General features: G+C 56.8%; 2 protein-coding genes across 10 annotated transcripts; one reads left to right on the top strand and one right to left on the bottom strand.

The window, feature by feature from the left end:
- The first annotated feature begins 405 nt into the window (after positions 1-405).
- Positions 406-9,292, top strand: INO80E (INO80 complex subunit E). 5 transcript variants are annotated; one of them, XM_033426146.2, is made up of 8 exons: positions 406-584; positions 742-812; positions 1,026-1,078; positions 4,133-4,211; positions 4,316-4,427; positions 4,857-4,922; positions 8,069-8,136; positions 8,710-8,853. In XM_033426146.2, the coding sequence occupies exons 1-8, from the start codon at positions 504-506 to the stop codon at positions 8,717-8,719; spliced, it is 540 nt and encodes a 179-aa protein (XP_033282037.1). In that variant the 5' UTR covers positions 406-503; the 3' UTR covers positions 8,720-8,853. The 5 variants fall into 5 exon arrangements, with proteins under 5 accessions (XP_033282037.1, XP_033282036.1, XP_033282034.1 ...); XM_033426145.2 differs by having other exon boundaries at positions 4,806-4,922; XM_033426143.2 differs by lacking the exon at positions 8,069-8,136 and having other exon boundaries at positions 8,710-9,292.
- Positions 8,991-14,650, bottom strand: DOC2A (double C2 domain alpha). 5 transcript variants are annotated; one of them, XM_049698722.1, is made up of 11 exons: positions 14,632-14,650; positions 13,992-14,107; positions 13,033-13,310; positions 12,594-12,673; positions 12,301-12,375; positions 12,061-12,170; positions 10,573-10,840; positions 10,335-10,498; positions 10,121-10,202; positions 9,935-10,031; positions 8,991-9,846 (listed from the first exon to the last, which is right to left on the bottom strand). In XM_049698722.1, the coding sequence occupies exons 3-11, from the start codon at positions 13,295-13,297 to the stop codon at positions 9,701-9,703; spliced, it is 1,287 nt and encodes a 428-aa protein (XP_049554679.1). In that variant the 5' UTR covers positions 13,298-13,310; positions 13,992-14,107; positions 14,632-14,650; the 3' UTR covers positions 8,991-9,700. The 5 variants fall into 5 exon arrangements, with proteins under 5 accessions (XP_049554679.1, XP_049554678.1, XP_033282033.1 ...); XM_049698721.1 differs by lacking the exon at positions 14,632-14,650 and adding an exon at positions 14,400-14,555; XM_033426142.2 differs by lacking the exon at positions 14,632-14,650 and having other exon boundaries at positions 10,573-10,632; positions 10,714-10,840; positions 13,992-14,390.
- Positions 14,651-17,245: the final 2,595 nt, after the last annotated feature.

Raw genomic sequence — 17,245 nt, 5'->3', positions numbered from 1 at the left:
CTCTTCTGAAGGTGAATTCTCGTTAGAAACCGATTGGGAGCCGGCTACACCTTTGGATGTAACAATCAACCCGGGACGCTGCCTCTGTTCGTGGTCACGGGCAGCAACTAGGCATCTGTGATTTTGAAAGACAGAAGGAAAAGGGCGTCCTCGCCAGGAGACTAGGAATCCGAGGAGGAATGCGTTCTCGTGGCTTCAAATCGCTAAGCACATTTCGAATCAGTAAGGGTGCCCTCCAGCGTCCGCCATCTTTGTGACATCATCGCGTCGCCGCGGCGCCATTTTTAGCGTATCCCCTGGAAGCAACGTTCCTTTCCCGGTATTCCCCGGGAGGGCAGCCGGTGTGGTTACGATTCCTAGGCGCGGGGCACGGCGGGAGTTGTAGTCCCAGCGGATACAGCCCAGCCGACTCTCCGGAAGTGGAGGTGGGAGAGGCCGGGCTGAGCCGGCTCGGGGTAGCCCGGCTCCCGGCCAGTGCTGGGGCGCTTCTCCCGGGGCGGGTCATGAACGGGCCGGCGGACGGCGAAGTGGACTACAAGAAGAAATACCGGAACCTGAAGCGGAAGCTCAAATTCCTCATCTACGTGAGTGCTGGGGTGGTGAGGCGGTGGGGGGTGAGGCCTGGCGCTCGTAAGACTTCAGTTTACCTGTGTGTGAAGAGAGTAGGGTGAGCTGTGGCCGGCGTCCGGGCTCCATTTACGGACGGCCGTTGGCTCAGCTCCCACCTTGCCGGTAATACAGGAACACGAGTGCTTCCAGGAGGAACTGAGGAAGGCGCAGAGGAAATTGCTGAAGGTGTCCCGGGACAAGAGGTGAGACACGTTGAGGGGGGGAGGGAGGCCAGCGGGTGATGTGGCTCCTGTGGACCTGCATTCGGACCCCATCCTGGAATGGGCCACAAATGCATGATAACTGCCTCGGGGCTGTTGTGAGGCTCCAACAGGCCAGCTGGAAGGGACGAGGGCCCAGGAGAACATTGCAGAGATGGGAGTAAACACTCTTGTTCTCTCCGCCCCTTCCCTCAGTTTCCTCCTAGACCGACTTTTGCAGTACGAGAACGTGGATGAAGACTCCTCTGGTGAGCAAGGTCATGAAAAATTGGTGGAGGACATGCTCCTGGCACTCCAGCAAGCTTCCTGGGCCCTCCCTTTAGGCCGCGGAGGCCAATACAGCCTCCAATGGTTCTTAAGCCTAGTCGCTTGTCGTCCTCCTCCTCACTATTCTTTCACTCAAGTATGACTGAGTATCTGCTGTATTTCAGGCAGTGGGCTTTGCACAGAGGATACAGTGGTAACCAAGATGGATAAAGCCTCTTGGAATTTGTATTCTCGTTGGGGGTAGTAAGTAAGCAAAGAAATAAACTAGAATTTTAGATTTGAAGAAGAAAATCAGGGTTACGTGGTAGGGATTGGAGTAGAACGGGGGTTGATAAACTTTCTCTGTAAAGGGCCAAGTAATAAGTATTTTAGGCTTTGCAGAACGTACAATTTTTGTTCCGCCTATACAGCTCTGCCTTTGTAGTGCAGAAACAGCAATAGGTGAGTTGTAAATAAGTGAGTATGGCTGTGTTTCAATAAAACTTTATTTATGAATACTGAAATTTGAATATCATAAAATTTTCACGTCATGAAATATTTTTCTTTGGAGTTTCTTTTCCCCCAACGATTTAAAAATGTAAAAGCCGTTCTTAGTTACAGACCATACAAAAGTAGATGGCAGGCAACATCTTAATAAAGAATTCAAGAAAGGCTTTTTTCAGGAAGTAATGTTGGAGCTGGGACCTAGATAAGAAGAAGATGTGAAGATGAGTGAGAGATTTCCCACAGAGGGAGTCACAGATGCAGATTCCCTGAGGTAAAAACGTACCAGGTTTTTTGAGGAGAAGGGATGAAGCACATAAAGCACTGTTCTCAAACTTTTTGAGCACCGTTTACAACCATTAATAGATTTTACATCGTGACCAACCCCCACGTACTTACTTGCTTATAAAACAAAATTTAGTGAAATAATGTTAAGAGCCCTATATGCAGTTTGTTCTGATACTTTTTAGACTGCTTTTTTTTTTTTCATTTAGTGCTCGTTGTAAATCAATAAGTTGAATTTGTGACCCACTATTGGGTTGATACCCACAATTTGAAAAAGTCCTAAGGTGGGCCTTTGTGGCCCAGTTTTTCTCATAAGCCATGTCACATGCAATCACCTCTCTCCATGGTGTCTAGAGCAAGGGTCAGCAAACAGCTAGCCAGATTGCTTGTTTTTGTTTTATTTACTTATTTATTTTTGGCTGCGTTGGGTGTTCGTTGCTGTGCGCGGGTTTTCTCTAGTTGCGGCGAGTGGGGGCTACTCTCGTTGCGGTGCGCGGGCTTATTGCGGTGGCTTCTCTTGTTGCGGAGCACGGGCTCTAGGCGCGCGGGCTTCAGTAGTTGCGGCTCACGGGCTCTAGAGTGCGGGCTCAGTAGTTGTGGCACACGGGCTTAAATGCTCCACGGCATGTGGGTTCTTCCTGGACCTGGGATCGAACCCATGCCCGCTGCATTGGCCAGCGGATTCTTAACCACTGTCCCACCAGAAAAGTCCCCAGATTGCTTGTTTTTGTAAATAATGTTTTATTAGAACATTGAACACCTATTCATTTACATATTATAGGAAGACAGTGGATGAGGTCAAAGAAGTAGGTAGGAGCCAACTCATGTAGATCATGGCAAAATATTTGGCTTTCATTCTAGCTTCTCATTGCCTTCGTGTTCCTTCCTGGAGGTCTTTCAGTTAACTTGCTTTTGGAGGGGGACTTCAGGATAGGAGGCGTGAGGGAACCCAGCCTGTTTATGATCAGAGTGGGATATAGCTGAGAAACAAGAGCCAGAGACGTAAGCCACCACTTATCTCCTGGAGAAGCCCACAGTGTGGTCAGGGAGACACCCATATATGACAGTGTCCTAGCAGAGTGAGGAGAGCCGTGACCAGTGAGAGTAAAGGGTTCTGGAAGAGTCAGCCATCAACTGGGCCTGAGGGATTCTGGGAGACTTTTCAGAGAGGTGGCATTTAATCTACTTTTCTTTTTTTTTTTTTTTTTTTTTTGCGGTACTCAGGCCTCTCACCGCTGTGGCCTCTCCTGTTGCAGAGCAGAGGCTCTGGACGCGCGGGCTCAGCGTCCCTGGTTCACGGGCCCAGCCGCTCCGCGGCATGTGGGATCTTCCCGGACCGGGGCACGAACCCGCATCCCCTGCAGCGGCAGGCGGACTCCCAACCACTGTGCCACCAGGGAAGCCCTAATCTGCTTCTTAAAGGATCTATCTGAGCAGAGGAATCGGGAATAACGTATTTTACGTGTAAATGGTTATCTGTTAAGTGAATGATGGGCCTTCTAGGTAGAGGCACAAATCTGGGAAGTGAATTTTGGTTTTGAGAAAATAGGTTGGTGTGATGTGAAGAATACAGTTTGGTTGGGAGACCAGAAGGGTGGGTTGGGGCTATATTAAGAAGCACTTCGGATGCTTCCAGGCATTGGGAAGGATGTGATCAGTTTTGCGTTTTATGTTGTTCTGTCCTTGGGGAGGACAGTGGGTGGCAGGAGAGGTGAGATTGCTTAGCAGGTGATTTTGACATGGTGCTGACCTGACCTCGTGACAGTTGGAATGGGGAGCAGTGAGTGAAGGTAGGAGAGATTTGAGGGGCAAATTACCAGGACCCTGCATATGTGGAGTGGGGCAGAGGTAAGCTCTGGACAGCTTAGGCAAATAAGGAGAGAATAGCATAAAATGGTCAGGAGTCAGAGGCCTGGGCTCAAGTCCCAGTCCAACACCTTCCTTTCTGAGCCTCCGTGACTGCATCTGAAAAGCGGAGGTGACGTCTTCCCTTTCCTCCTTGGATAGTTCTGAAGACAAGGAGAGGCAGTGAATGTCAAGCACCTGTTCAGAGCCTGGCACGTAGAAAATGCTTGACAGTATGTTACCAGGGAGGAGTCCAGGCAGGAATTAGGTCGTAAAGGACATTTTAAGGAAGCTGTGGGCCTCCCCAGAATACACCTGTGTGCCCTTCAGATTCCCCAGAACCCTTCCGTAGAGTTGAGATTACACCCCTCTGGGGTAGACAGGGACTCCCACCCACTACTTACCAGCCCTCCCCCTCACAGACTCAGATGCCACTGCATCTTCAGATAACAGCGAGACAGAGGGGACATCCAAGTTGTCGGACACGCCAGCCCCTAAGAGGTGAGAAGAAGCCATCATTCTCCCCTGGAGGGTGGGGGGTGGGGGTTGGAGAGGGTACCTGGGCTGCCTCTTGCCTCTGACCCCCTCCCCTGTCCTTTCTCCAGGAAGAGAAGCCCTCCGCTGGGGGGTGCCCCCTCCCCCACCAGCCTCTCCCTGCCTCCTTCAACAGGGTTTCCCCTTCAGGCCTCTGGGGCCCCCTCCCCATACCTGAGCTCGGTGAGTTGGGGTCAAGGGTGGGAAATGGTCAGATGCCTGGGAATAAGGTGGGCATCATTTGGGCAGAGGGTCCAGGCCTCAGGGTGAAGCCAGCCCAGCACCAAGAACATCTGTCTGGGTGTGGCCAGCAAGCGTGCCTCGGAGGGGTGTGAGTCGGGGCTGCCTACTTCTCTCTGGTGTAGGAATGGGGGACAGACGTGACTGAGGAGAGGAGACCCCAGGACACAGTCCTGCTGCTGTCCCCTCCCGTCTGTTCTCAGGAGCCACACTCATCACCATCTCTTGTTTTTCCATTCTTCCTCCTGTTTGCATTTCTTCCTTCTACCCCCACCCCATCCACTCCATTTCCCATCTCCATCCCCTCACTCCCGCCTGCAGCTGGCTTCCCCCACCTACCCCCCATTCCCTTCTGACTACCTGGCCCTGCAGCTGCCCGAGCCCAGCCCCCTGAGGCCCAAGCGGGAGAAACGGCCCCGCCTGCCCCGGAAACTCAAGGTACCCTGTTTGGGGGACGTTAGGGAGGGGCCAGAACGGCAGGACAGCCACCTGAGGGAGGCTCAGGACGGCTGGGGGCCTGTCCGAGAACGTTGAAGGGCTGATTTGGGGCTGCTGCTGGGGACCCAGCCCAGGGTTAGGCGCTGAGGGGCGGGTCCCAGAAGTCCTGGCTCCCAGGCTCCCTGTGAGACCAGTCAGGGCAAGCCCAGACTCGGGGAGCTCAGAGTGAAGGTGGCTGGGGGCCAGGCTCATTTTCGCAAGTGTTCTGTATTGCCAGGCAGCCCCCAAGGAGGGGCAGAGTTGTGGGATCTAGAATCAAGTCAAGGTTGCACCACTTAGAAACCATGTGACCGTGACCCTCTAGGTCTCAGATTGTGTGTCTGTAAAGTGAGTGATCAAACCACGTGTAATCAGCAAGTGTTGCGGAGCGTCTACTGTGTACCAGGCACTGTGCTAGGTGCTGCAGATACAATAGCGAACAAAGCAGAAATCCCTGCTTTCATGGAGCCCATGTTCTTGAAGGGTAGGCAGGAAACAAGCAAGATAAATAGGTAACAATGTAGAAAGATAGATTCAGGTAAAGAGCATGGGAAACACCGGAGTACATGGGGCTGATGTTTACAGTGCGGTGGTCAGAGACTTAAATGAGCAAAGCCCTCTGGCTCTCTGCAAAGTGTTTCATTCAGGAAGAACCAGCACAGGGGCCCTGGGGGTGGGTGCGTGTTCGGCTTCTTCAAGGACTAGGAAGGAGGCCAGTGTGGTCGGGGGAGAGTGAAAGGGAGAGTGACCAGAGGGCAGGTCAGAACAGCACCTGAGGGGCAAGGCTGTGGAGGGCCTCGGAGGTGTTGGGAAGTTTTTGGCTGGTACTGTGAGTGAAACGGGAGCCACTGGAGAAGGTGGGGCAGAGGGGCGTCTGATCTGATTGACGTGTTAAGAAAATTGCTTGACACTGCAGTGAATAGGCTGGTGGGTGGGGGGTCAGGATGGAAGTGGGGATACCAGTGAGGAGGCTCCCGCGGTCAACCAGGCAGCAGAGGGAAGGGTGAAAAGTGGGTGATGGGTCTCTTTCAAAGAATGAGCCCCAGGAAGAGCCGTGTGGGCTATGAGAGAGAGGGGCGTTGAGGGTGACTCCAGGGATTTTGGCCTGAGCAGCCAAAGAAGTGGCCCTTTTCTGAGTCGGAGAGGACTGTGGGAGGAGCAGGTTTGGGAAGGAAGGTGAGTTTGGCTTTGGATGTCTTGAGATGCTGTCTGGAAATGTCAACGAGACAACTGGGTGACGTGAGCCTGGGCCGCACGGGGGCTGTATTTGGAAGTCACGGGCAGGGAGGTGGATGGCGAGGAGAAGAGGTCTCTGCACCCTGAGCCCTGGGAGAGATGAGGACACGGAAGGCACAGTGCCCTTCCAGCTCTGAGTCAAAGTGAAATAAGGACCGGGCTGGCAGCTCTCAAGTTGGGTGGACTGTAGACTCGAGACTCTGGAGCCAGAGGTGGAACGGGAGCCCTGCTTGTGGTTAGGAGTGTGGGTTCTGGAGTTCTAACCCCAGCTCTGCCACTTCCTCCCGCGTGACCTTGGCCCTTGAGCCTGGAAGATGAGTAGATAATGGGTGACGATACTGCTCAGCTCCTGCTTCACGCTCCTTGGCAGGGGTTCTGCTTCCTGGGCTGGGCGGACTGGTGGAGAAGGCACGGGCCAGAGAAACCCGGAGCAGAGCGTGGAGGCGTGGCGTGGGGTGCGCTTGGCAGTTCAGGGCTCTGAAGTGCTGGCACCTGACCCAGAGGCGTGTCAGTGAGCTATGTTCGGGGCAGGCAGGGGAAAAGGGCCCAAACCAATGGCGGTGCACGGGGGAGGGGATAAATCAGGGACGGCCTCAAAGAACAGGTGACACTTGAGCCCAGGGTGAGATTTGGATATTCAGGCTGAGGCGGTTGTGGAAGGAAGGGGGGGACGCAGCAAAAGTGGTGTTTGGGCTGGAGCCGGAGGGGTGAGAGCGAACAGCGTAGGAAGGATAGGGTGGGTCAGGTCATAGAAGGCTGGGTGTCCTATGAGGAGAGTGGGGGTCCCTGAAGTTTCTGGGTGTGGTGGTGTGAGGAGAGGGGAGGGGACGCTGTGAAGACTGAAGCAGGTCAGTCAGGAGCCTGGGCCTCACCCGTTTTAGCTGGGTTTCCTCCACGCACTCGCCGTGCGACTTGGGCGCGTCATTTAACTCTCAGAGCCTCCGCTTGCTCCTCTGTTCGGTGGGGTCGTTGTGAGGATAAAATGAGTTAAGAGAGAGAAAACACTTAGCCCGGTGCCTTGTCCCTAGTACGCCACAGATAAGCATTCACTACCGTGGGTCACGCTGAGGAGGCCGTGAAGTCAGTCCAAGCAGGGGTAGTACATGGGGCCTCGGGTAGGTAATCAAGAGGTGGTGGCCAGAGGAGGGGGACAGTCATGCCACCGGCCTTTTCAGTCGTGCGTGTGCATCTGCTCCCGTGTGTGCACATGAGTGCCTGGTACTGGGTGCAAGGGTGCTGTTCAGAGCTGGGCTTCCTGTCTGTCATCCATCCTGGCAGACCCCAGTCGCCCGAGGTACAAACCCACTCTGGCCCTCCATGCCACCCTAGGAACAGCGGCGGTGAGGGGGCCGCCTTGAGAAGCAGAGAGTAGGCCACAGGGGCCCGAATGTGTTAAGGCAATCAGAAGGGCCACTGTGAAGACTGCTGCCATCCCCGCACCCCGGGGCCAGACTGGACACTGCCTGGTGGGGACCTGGCAGGCCTGTGCCTTCAAACCTCCATTTCCAAGCCTCCGTTTCCTCCTCTGGCTGATGACCTCTCCTCCCTTCCAGGGTGGTCGGAATGGTGAGAGATCATTAATGGAAGTCACCTGGCACATAGTAGGTGCTCAGTTTGTGCCTACAGGCAAAGCAGGAGGCCCACAGATCTCTGGGAAGGATTCAGAAGGACCTGGCAGGGGTGGGACTGGAGGGTTGGGCAGGACAGAGGCCACTTCCCAGCCTCAGAGCACAAAGCAGGACCTTTGACAAATAGAAAAGGACAGTCCAGGTGGAAGGACTGGCCTGTTCTCAGGCACTGCCTGTCCTGAGGGCAGCGAGGAGCCGGAGGCCCCTGAGTACAGGAGTGACGCGCTCAGGTCTGTGTTCTAGAGAGCTTACTCTGGCTGCAGTGCGGAGGAGGAGCTGGATCTGGGAGAGGCTGAAGGCAGGGAGTCCAGGTGAGCTGAGAGGAGGGCCTGGCCTAGGCCGGTGGCTCTGGGGATCCCAAAGAGGGGCCCCTCCCAGACACAAGAGGTAGAAGCCCCACACGGCCGGGGGTGAAGACCTTTGACACCCTCCACCAAACCAGTGAGCCCTGCAGGAGGAGGAGGGAGAGGAGGCCAGTGTGGCAGGTGGTACTGGAGGTGCCCAGAGGCGGGCAGGCAGGCACTCCAGGCTGGCTCTGGCTCTGGCTGCTCTCCCAGGGGCAGCCACAGTGCCTGACTGGCAAGGGCAGGGCCCGGCCTTTCCCTCCTGGTTTCCCATGAGACTCTCTCCACCGCCACCCTCATCAGCACTTCCATCACCAACCCTCACCCCCACGCACTTGCTGGTGTGAGACTCTGCAGGGCTGAGGTGGGGCAGGCTCCCTGATTCCAGCCGTGGCTGGCCTGGCTGTGTCCACTACCCCTTGAATGAGCCTTTGCCCCCTTGCCCATCCCCTGGAACTGTCTTAAGGGGCAGTGCCAGCCTCCTGGAGGTCCCAGTGCCTCCCTGACAGGCCCTCCCTGTGTTTCTCCCCGCTGCTGCAGATGGCGGTAGGACCCCCCGACTGCCCCGTGGGAGGGCCGCTGACCTTCCCAGGCCGGGGTTCTGGGGCCGGCGTGGGGGCAGCCCTGGCCCCACTGCCCCCACCCAAGATGCCTCCCCCTACGATCCTGAGCGCCGTCCCTCGGCAGATGTTCAGCGATGCAGGCAGCGGGGACGACGCCCTGGACGGGGATGATGACCTGGTGATCGACATCCCGGAGTGAGCCCCTCTGCCTGACCCCCTGCCCAGCGCCCTCTGTGTCAGCACACATGAGCCCCCAGCTTCCGCAGAGACGTTTATTGACGCCCGGTTGCCATGCTGTGGCCACTGACACAATCAGAAAAGGCGTAAACATGCATGAATGTCCCCCAGAAGGTGGGCCCTCTCCAGGGAGGGCAGGGGCCCTGCCTTCACATCCCAGCCCAATCCAGGGGACAGTTATTTAAATGAGTGGGCCAGGAGCATCTGCCACCTCTCAGAGGGGCAGAGACCCTGCGGTGGCCCCCCACTTAAAAGGGCAGCTGTACAGGGCTCGGTGGTGGTGTTTTTTTTAATGAAGATTCTGCATTAAAGGAGTGCCTCTTTTTGTGTGTGTCATTTTCATTTTTGGAAACCTCCTCCTCCAAACCCCCCCTAATCCGACCTCCTCCCTGGAGGGGAGGGGGCCGGGCAGCCTGGAGAGGCAGGAGAGAGGAGCAGCAGCCGGGTCCTTGGGGCAGGGGCACTGTGGGATCCCCCCTGCAGGTGTGCTCTGGATGGGTGGTTTGCATATTTGTCTGTTGTAGCGAGTCAGGCAGGAGGAAGTTTGCATATGTGAATATAGATCTCCACAGTCCCTCACAAGAAGACAGACCCATGGTCACGGAGACACGAAACAAGACAAGTAGTGCGGGGCGGGGCCTCCACCCCGTGTAAACGTGCAACACACTCGTGCGAAGGCTGCCTACTGGGCCCAGCCCTGAGGGCCCTGTGCTGGGCGGCCGCTGTCCTGCTCAGGCTGAGGGCAGGGCTCCGGCTGCCGGGGGCAACTGGCTGGTCAAGGTGTGCCAGCGCTCCAGAGCTGCGTCCGGCTGCTGCAGACAGTCGCTCCAGTGCTTCCGGGCCTCTCTCCGGGCGCCTGGCCCCAGGGCCACGCCACCTGGGAGCAGTAGAGGCAGGCAAGATCAGGGCCGGGCTCACTGCCGGGCTGCCCTCCATCAGCACCACCCAGCAGGCTCCTCCCTCACCGATGAAGTCGTTGGATTTGCCAATGTCATAGTCCCAGACTGTGACTTCCAGAGTCTTGCTGGCCAGAGTGGAGAGCTCCATCTCGTAGAAGAACTCCTGGGACAGGGCAAGCGACACCTTCCATGAGGCGCTGCCCCCACTCCCAGCCCCAGACCCGCTCGATTTCTGGCCTCTGCCCCATTTACCTCATTAAATTCCGGGTTTAGAGTCTTCTTCTTCACACGTGTTTTGTGCTTGGATTTCTTATCCACGTCTGGCCTCAGGTACCTGCCGAGGGGGAGGAGGGACAGGGGTGGGGCAGCAGGTCAGTCAGGGACAGGCCAGGCCCAGAAGAGGACGGGGCTGGTGGCAAGTCCCTGGGGAGGGGAGGGTGGGCCTCGGGGCAGGGCGAGGGCTCACGTCTTGACGTAGGGGTCAGAGTAGCCGTTGACGTCCATGGCAGCCAGGTGGGCGCAGCGCACGATGCCCACCAGCAGCCCGCGGCGCCGAGAACTATAGCTGAGGCTCAGCAGGATGCGCCCGCGCTCTTCCAGCAGCCCAGGCCCCTGCTCCACCTGCTCCAGCTGCCAGCAGACGCGGGCGTCAGCCGGCACCCTCACCACCTCCCGCCCAGATGCGGTCCCTGTGGGTGGCTCACCTCCTTCAGGTAACAGGAGATGCCCCTCAGCGCCACAGACATGGAAGAGGGTGAAGCCAGCTGAGGGGGCAAAGAGAAAGTTCTGGAAACCTGATCTCCCCAGGGCCCCCTTCCCGTGGTACCCCGCAGCCTGGCACAGACCGGGACCTGGCGCTCAAGGCAGATGTTAAAATGCTTCTTCTGTGAAGGCTTGAGGCGGCGGAGGGGTACACGGATCTCCCCGATGAACTCGTTGTGGCTCAGCTTGTCTTCATCACAGACGGAGATCCTGGTAGGGAACTGCAGGGTCAAGGCCCCCTGGGGTACTTGAGCCCCACTCCAGTTTGGGAGAAAGGTCCTCCGACTGAACTCTGAACACTCAAGGCTGGTCCCAGCTCTGCCCTAAATACTCTACACCTCACTTGTAAAATGGGCTGTCTCAGGGCTGTGTGGGGAGCACCAGGCCTGGAGCTGGGGGAGGATGTTTTGATTTGCCCTGTTCCTCTGTGCCTCCCTTTCCAGCTGCCCAGGCTGTCCCCGGCCCATCAGGACCTGCTCGGCTCCTTCCTTGAGGAAGCCCTCACAAATCTTGGGAACACGACCACACACACGCACGCACGCACGCACGCACGCACGCACACACACACACACAGCCTCCATTCAGGGCCTGGGGACAGGATCCAACTGAACATGCACAGGGTGTGCACTGGTGGATGTGGGTCACGGGTCCAGGATGTAAGAGCTAGAAGGGCCTGAAGGAGCCTTGAGCAGTTGGACCAGGAGCGCATACCTCCCCCTAGAGCCCCTGTCCTTTCCTGTGTGGAGCAGGGAGCCAGCCTGGGAGAGACTCATGAACCCAGCAAGTAAGAGATTATTGCTTTTACTTCCATCCGTCTCGGTCTGCAGCCCCTTTCCCTGCCTTCTGCTGTGACACTCTCGAGCAGCTGTGTCATGCAGAGGTGTTCAATTCCCAGCTCCGCCACCTAGCAACCACATGACCTTGAGCAAGTCACTTAACCTCCCTAAGCCTCATTCCCATTTCTGTCGCTTGAGACTTCACTCCTTAGAGATGTTAGGGAGACAAGGGCAGCAGAATGGGCAGACCTCTGCTGCATAGGTCTGACTTAAGTCAGGGGCTCTGAGAAGAGGTCTCAGTGAGCAGGGAAAGATTGCAGGAGGAAGCAGAGCCTCAAATGATGAGTGGGATTTAGGCCGGCAGAGAGAGGAAGCAGGAAGAGACACGACAGGCAAAGGTCAGGAGATAGGAACCCGACCAGTCGCAAGAGGGCGGTCCTCTGTTGGAGGAGCAGTAGGAGCTATTTGGAGGGCAGGAACCCAGGGGAACATTCTGGCCTGCTCCCGAAGGGGACAGGGAGCCACTGATGGTTCTAGAGCATCCGAGGGCTTAATGGGAGGTGGGTCGACCAACCAAACAAGGTTCCAATGACAGTTGTCCCCAAGGAGGTGCTGAGCTGGACTCGTTGGTAACCGGGAGGACAGACCCCTCACCTGAGCACCTTGTGGGTGATGTCATCATCTGTGATTCCGCTGTACGTCAGGTCCTCATTCCACACGGGATTCAGCGTGTTCCTCTGAGTCTTAGTTTTTAGCTTATTGGCCTTAGGTATGGGGACGAAGCGTTCACAGTACATGTCCCCCAGACCCACAGAGGCTGGAGGCAGACGAAGGTTGGGGGCACACCCACAAGCTGGGTCAGGCTGGGGGGCGAGGGTAGGGGGAGGCCGTTACCTTGCAGGCTCCAGGCAGCAGGTGCAGCTTGACGTAGGGGTCGGCCAGGCCATTGAAATCCATGGGCTTGAGGCCCTGGGGAGGAGGGGAGGGAAGAGGGCTGTGAGCTCCCAGCCTGCCCACCCTCCCTCCCTCTCTCTGTAGTGTGGACCCTTGGGGGCGGGAGAGCCAAGATGGGTGCTGGGAGAGGAGCAGGAGTCAGGCCTGGGGAAGGGAAAGGAGGATGGAAACGCACCCCTCTCAGGGTAGGAGGCAAACAGGGCCAGGGCTCTCGGGGGGCAGGGAGTACCCACCTTGGCCCTGAGGATACTACAGTGCAGAGTGCAGGAAGCCTGGTCGTAGAGAAGGTCAAACTCCAGCGTGCCCAGGGCGGCTGGAGAAGAGGGAAGAGGTAACCTGAGTCCGTGCGTAAAGACAGGTGTGTGTGAGAGACAGGTGGGCAGGCCTGCTACGTGTGCCAGCTGTGAAGGTTTGTGCGTGTCTGTGCCTGTCAGCCTGCTTGTGTGTGCACGTCTGGGTCCCTGGCTGGGCTGCAACTGGTGCTCTGTGGGTGGTTGAGTGTCTCAGCAGAAATATTGAATATTGAGCCTAGCTGAACCTGTAATCTCCACTCTGACTGCAGCTGTGGTGGCGGTGCCCGCCGCCTCCCCACCCCCAGCAGGGCCCCATCCCCTTCCCACAAGCCTGGAGGCCCCCATTAGCACCCTGGGCCCTTCAAGCCCGCAGACTCACTGGTATCATCCGAGTCATAGCTGTCCACCTCAGCTCCATCCTCGGGCGTGGTGGCCCCAAGGAGGGCTGCAGGGGGTGCCAGGGCCAGGGGGCCCAGATGAGCAGGGGCCTCTCTGAAGCCCCCGCCACCCCCTTCAGGTCCTGGTCCCCGGCGGGGGAAGTAGTCAGAGATCTGGCGGATGGGCCGGATGGGCCCCGGGCACACGTTGATGGCCATGTGCTCCTGGATGTTGATGGTCATGCGGTCGCCCCTGCGGCCCCTCATGCAGCACCCCTGGCTGGGGGAGGGAGGTTCGAGAGAGCTTGAGCCTGGGGCTGACTTCTCAAACCTACCCGTCTGCTGGCTGAGGGCCAGGCAGCACCTGCCAGGGTCTGTGGGCCCTCACTGGCCTCCCTTCCTAGGTGCTGAGGGAGAGGGCAGCCTGTGCCCGCTGACGGGCAGGCAGAAGGCCTGGGCCCTCCAGACCCCAAGCTGTGCTCCATGGGGCTGGGCTGCCAGCCCACTCCCCCCAGATAGGTCCTGGCTCCACCTCAGCCTTGCCCACTTTCCTCTAGATTGTCCCTCTGTCCTCTTCCCAGCGCCAGCCCCTCATTCTGGGCTTCTGTCTGCCCTGGGTCCTCTACCCCTGAAGCTGCCCCCTAGGCCCCCTCCTCTGTCTTTCTGAGGCTCTGACTATCCTTCTGCACCAGGCGCCTGTCTGGTCTGGGGGTCACCCACCTCTTAGGTTTTCACTTCCCACTGTCCCTTCGTTCAGCCCCAGGATCTGCCCGCCTGCCTGGGCCCCCATCCGCTGCCATCCAAGGTGAGGACCCCTGCCTCAGATGCCTCCTCCTGAAACTGGCTCTCCAGAGGAGCCAGAAATTACAGCCTCCGGAGAGCTAAACACCCCCAGGGGCACACACAGGCTAACACACACTCACCCTCACCCTCTCGCCCCCGGCAGCCCAGCCCCCTGCACCTGTCTCTGCGCCTCCAACAGGTGCCCAAGCACTGGGGGGCCAGCGGGTGCGAGCTGGGCGGTGGCAGCCGGCGATTCCCAAGGCGGCCGGCGAGAAGAGCGCCGAGTCCGGCAGTCTGAGCCGAGAGGGAGGGAGAGCAGGAGAAAGTGCGGGGAGGAGGGGGTGAGCGAGGTGGAGGCGAGGATGCAGCCGGCGCAGGCGGCGCGGGGCGGGGAGGGGCGGACGGAGGCTGGGGAGGGGGCGGGACTCTCCCGCCGGCGCCCGCCCGGGCACACTTAGGAGCGCACACGGGTGCACACACATTCACGGGCAGGCTGACACACGCATCTTGCACGGACACTCCCGCGCACACGCCTGTGCCCACACCACAGTCATGCACAAACCCAGACACGCGCTGGCACACTCACCCAGGAGAACTTCGCACACACACGGTCGCAGACACACGGGCTCCCTGCGCCGCCAGGAACCCACAGTGAGAACTGCCCGGTGTTCCCCAACTCCTCCCCGCGCCGCCCCCGCGCCGAGCCGGCGGAGCCTCCCTCCGCCCCTCTCTCCTAGCTTCCCTCCCGGGTCTCCAGGGCAGACCACCGGCCTGGTTGCCATGGCGACGCCGGCTCCTCCTCCCTCCCCGCCCCCTACCTCGCGCGTCCTTATGCCCCTCCTCCGCAGAGAGCGTTTGGAGGAGGGGGGGAGGGTGTCTGGCCCTCCCCTACCAAATATCCGTAGGGGCGGGGCCTGTGGGGGCGGGGCTTAGAGATCCGCAGTGACCCAGGAACGGGCTGGGGAAGGGGGTCTGATCCGCCTACGGTCCCAGGTTTGAAATCTCGGGGTCTCGGACCCTGGCTGGGAAACCTGAGAGTCTGAGGCCTGAGGCTGTGGCTTCCCCCCACGCCTCCTTCCGTTAGTTGTTCAGGATTCTCTCCTGTGACCCAACCCAGCCCCCGAGGGTCCAAGTCCCCTTCTCAGGGATGGCATCTCCTTTGGGAATCCGCCTTCCCTCACCCTCCCATCTCCAGTTGTCCCTCAGGTGGAGCGGAGCGTGGGGTTTCGCTCTGAATGCCTCAGAGCCCTGCAGGCCTTCCTCCACTCTCTGCTGTCTCTCACCTGAGCCCTGCCACCTGCCTGTCAGTCTAACTCCAGCCTTTGATCTTGGCTCTCCTTTGTCCAAAACTTGCCAGCCCCCAATGACAAAGTCCTCACAGTGACCTGATTCAAGGCCCTTCAGCCCAAGACCCTGACTTCTCTAATCTCATCCCCCGTGCTCATCTTGCTGGCTCTCAGGACCATTACTTGCGGTTCCCAGAACACACCTGGATCTCTCAGACCTGTGGACCTTTGCTCATACAAGTTCCTCAGCCTGGAAGATCTTTCCTTTCTTCAGGGGTCATCCTGGACCCCCTCTTCCTAAGAGACTTACTGGAACATCTCCCCACCCCCAGCCCAGCCCCCAGCTTCCAGTGCTGTCTCTGGTTTGTCATGTCTGTTTCCATTTCTGTCTCCCCCACTACTGGGGAGCAGAGGCTGCCGCATGCTAGGCCTGGCACTAGTTTGGCATCACTAAATATTGTGATTTTAGGTTGCATAGCAATGTGAATATACTTAACATTGCTGAACTTTGTGCCTGAAAACAGCTAAGATACAACTATTCATTCATATGTGTATTTTTACCCCAATTTTTTTAAAGTAATAGAAATGTAAAACCAAACTATGCTGAGATACCACTTGTCACCCATCAAATAGTGAAATTCAAAGCAAATGTTAACACACAGTGTTGGTGAGGCTGTGAGTAAATGGGCACCACCTCTGTAGCTGAAATGGAGCAGGACCCTAGGTCTTTGCCCCTCCGTGTCCTCAGCCTGCCTTTTGTCTGTGGGAAAACTTTAGCCAAACAATAAGTTTAGTGCTTCCCTGGTGGCGCAGTGGTTAAGAATCCACCTGCCAATGCAGGGGACACGGGTTCGAGCCCTGGTCCGGGAAGATCCCACGTGCCGTGGAGCAATTAAGCCCGTGTGCCACAACTACTGAGCCTGCGCTCTAGAGCCCGGGAGCCACAATTACTGAGCCCGCGTGCCGCAACTACTAAAGCCCTCGTGCCTAGAGCCCGTGCTCCTCAATGAGAAGCCACCGCAATGAGAAGCCCGTGCTCCGCAACGAAGAGTAGCCCCCGCTAGCCACAACTAGAGAAAAGCCTGCGGTGCAGCAACAAAGACCCAATACAGCCAAAAATACATTAAAAATTAAATAAATAAATATTTTTTTTTAAAAAGAATACGTTTGATCAGAGAAGTGAGAAAATGCAGAAACAAAGGAAAACAGTCCAGCAAGACTAAATAATAATAGTTCAGTCATTAAGCATAGTTAAGGACCCTTAGTTCCTTCTCAAGGGCTATAGATAATATTCTGAGCCATCTCCCGTGAGCTGTCTTGTAGATACTGAAACCTGCACCAGGTGGAAGAAGTTAACTACGTGATGACCGGACTGTAGCCATGACATAAGCTCCCACAATTCCAAGAACTGGCCTCCAAGAAATGGGAACAAATCAACCCTGGAACTAAAGACTAACTGTACTTAAAACAATCAAGATGACACTGATCAGACCACCGCAGGACCAATTTCAACATGACTGTCAGAGCTGACTGTGCTGTTCCTGCATGTAGCCCCCTCCCTCCGTGTATAAAAGCTCTTGCCCACTGATTGTCAGTGGGGGGGAGTTGCCCTTTGGACAGGAGTCCACCCTCCCCACTGGTTGCCAGCACCCAAAATAAAGCAAACGTTCCTTTGCACCAACCTTGCTCCTTTAGTGGCTTTTGTGCAGCAAGCAGCCGGACCCCACTTTCAGTTACATAGCCACTGTCAGACTCTTTGATCCAAAAAATCCACTTCTAGGATTTGGCCCATGAGCAAAATAATAGAAGTTCAAGGCTATTAACGGCAGCATGTCTTCAATGGCAAAAGACTGGAAACAACCTAAATGTCCACGACTGGTTCAATCAGTTATGAGAATTTCACACAGTGAAATAACATGCAGCCATGACAAGAAAGAGGCCCTTTATGTGCTTGTACAGAATCATCTTCACAATCTCATGGTAACTGAAAAAGCTAAGGTAAGGAGGCGCATGAATGGAATGCTGCCATTTGAGGAAAAAAAAAAAAAAAGAGCGTTTATATAGGTTTGTTTATTTGTGCATAAATTATTCCTGGAAGGCTGCACAAGAAAGTGGTAACTATGGTGACCTCTGAGGAGGCTGCTGT

This window comes from Orcinus orca, chromosome 16 (genome assembly GCF_937001465.1).
Source record: "Orcinus orca chromosome 16, mOrcOrc1.1, whole genome shotgun sequence".
NCBI classification, from domain to species: domain Eukaryota; kingdom Metazoa; phylum Chordata; class Mammalia; order Artiodactyla; family Delphinidae; genus Orcinus; species Orcinus orca.
The sequence above is the reverse complement of the archived record's forward strand: the minus strand, read 5'-3'. Positions and strand labels throughout refer to the sequence as shown.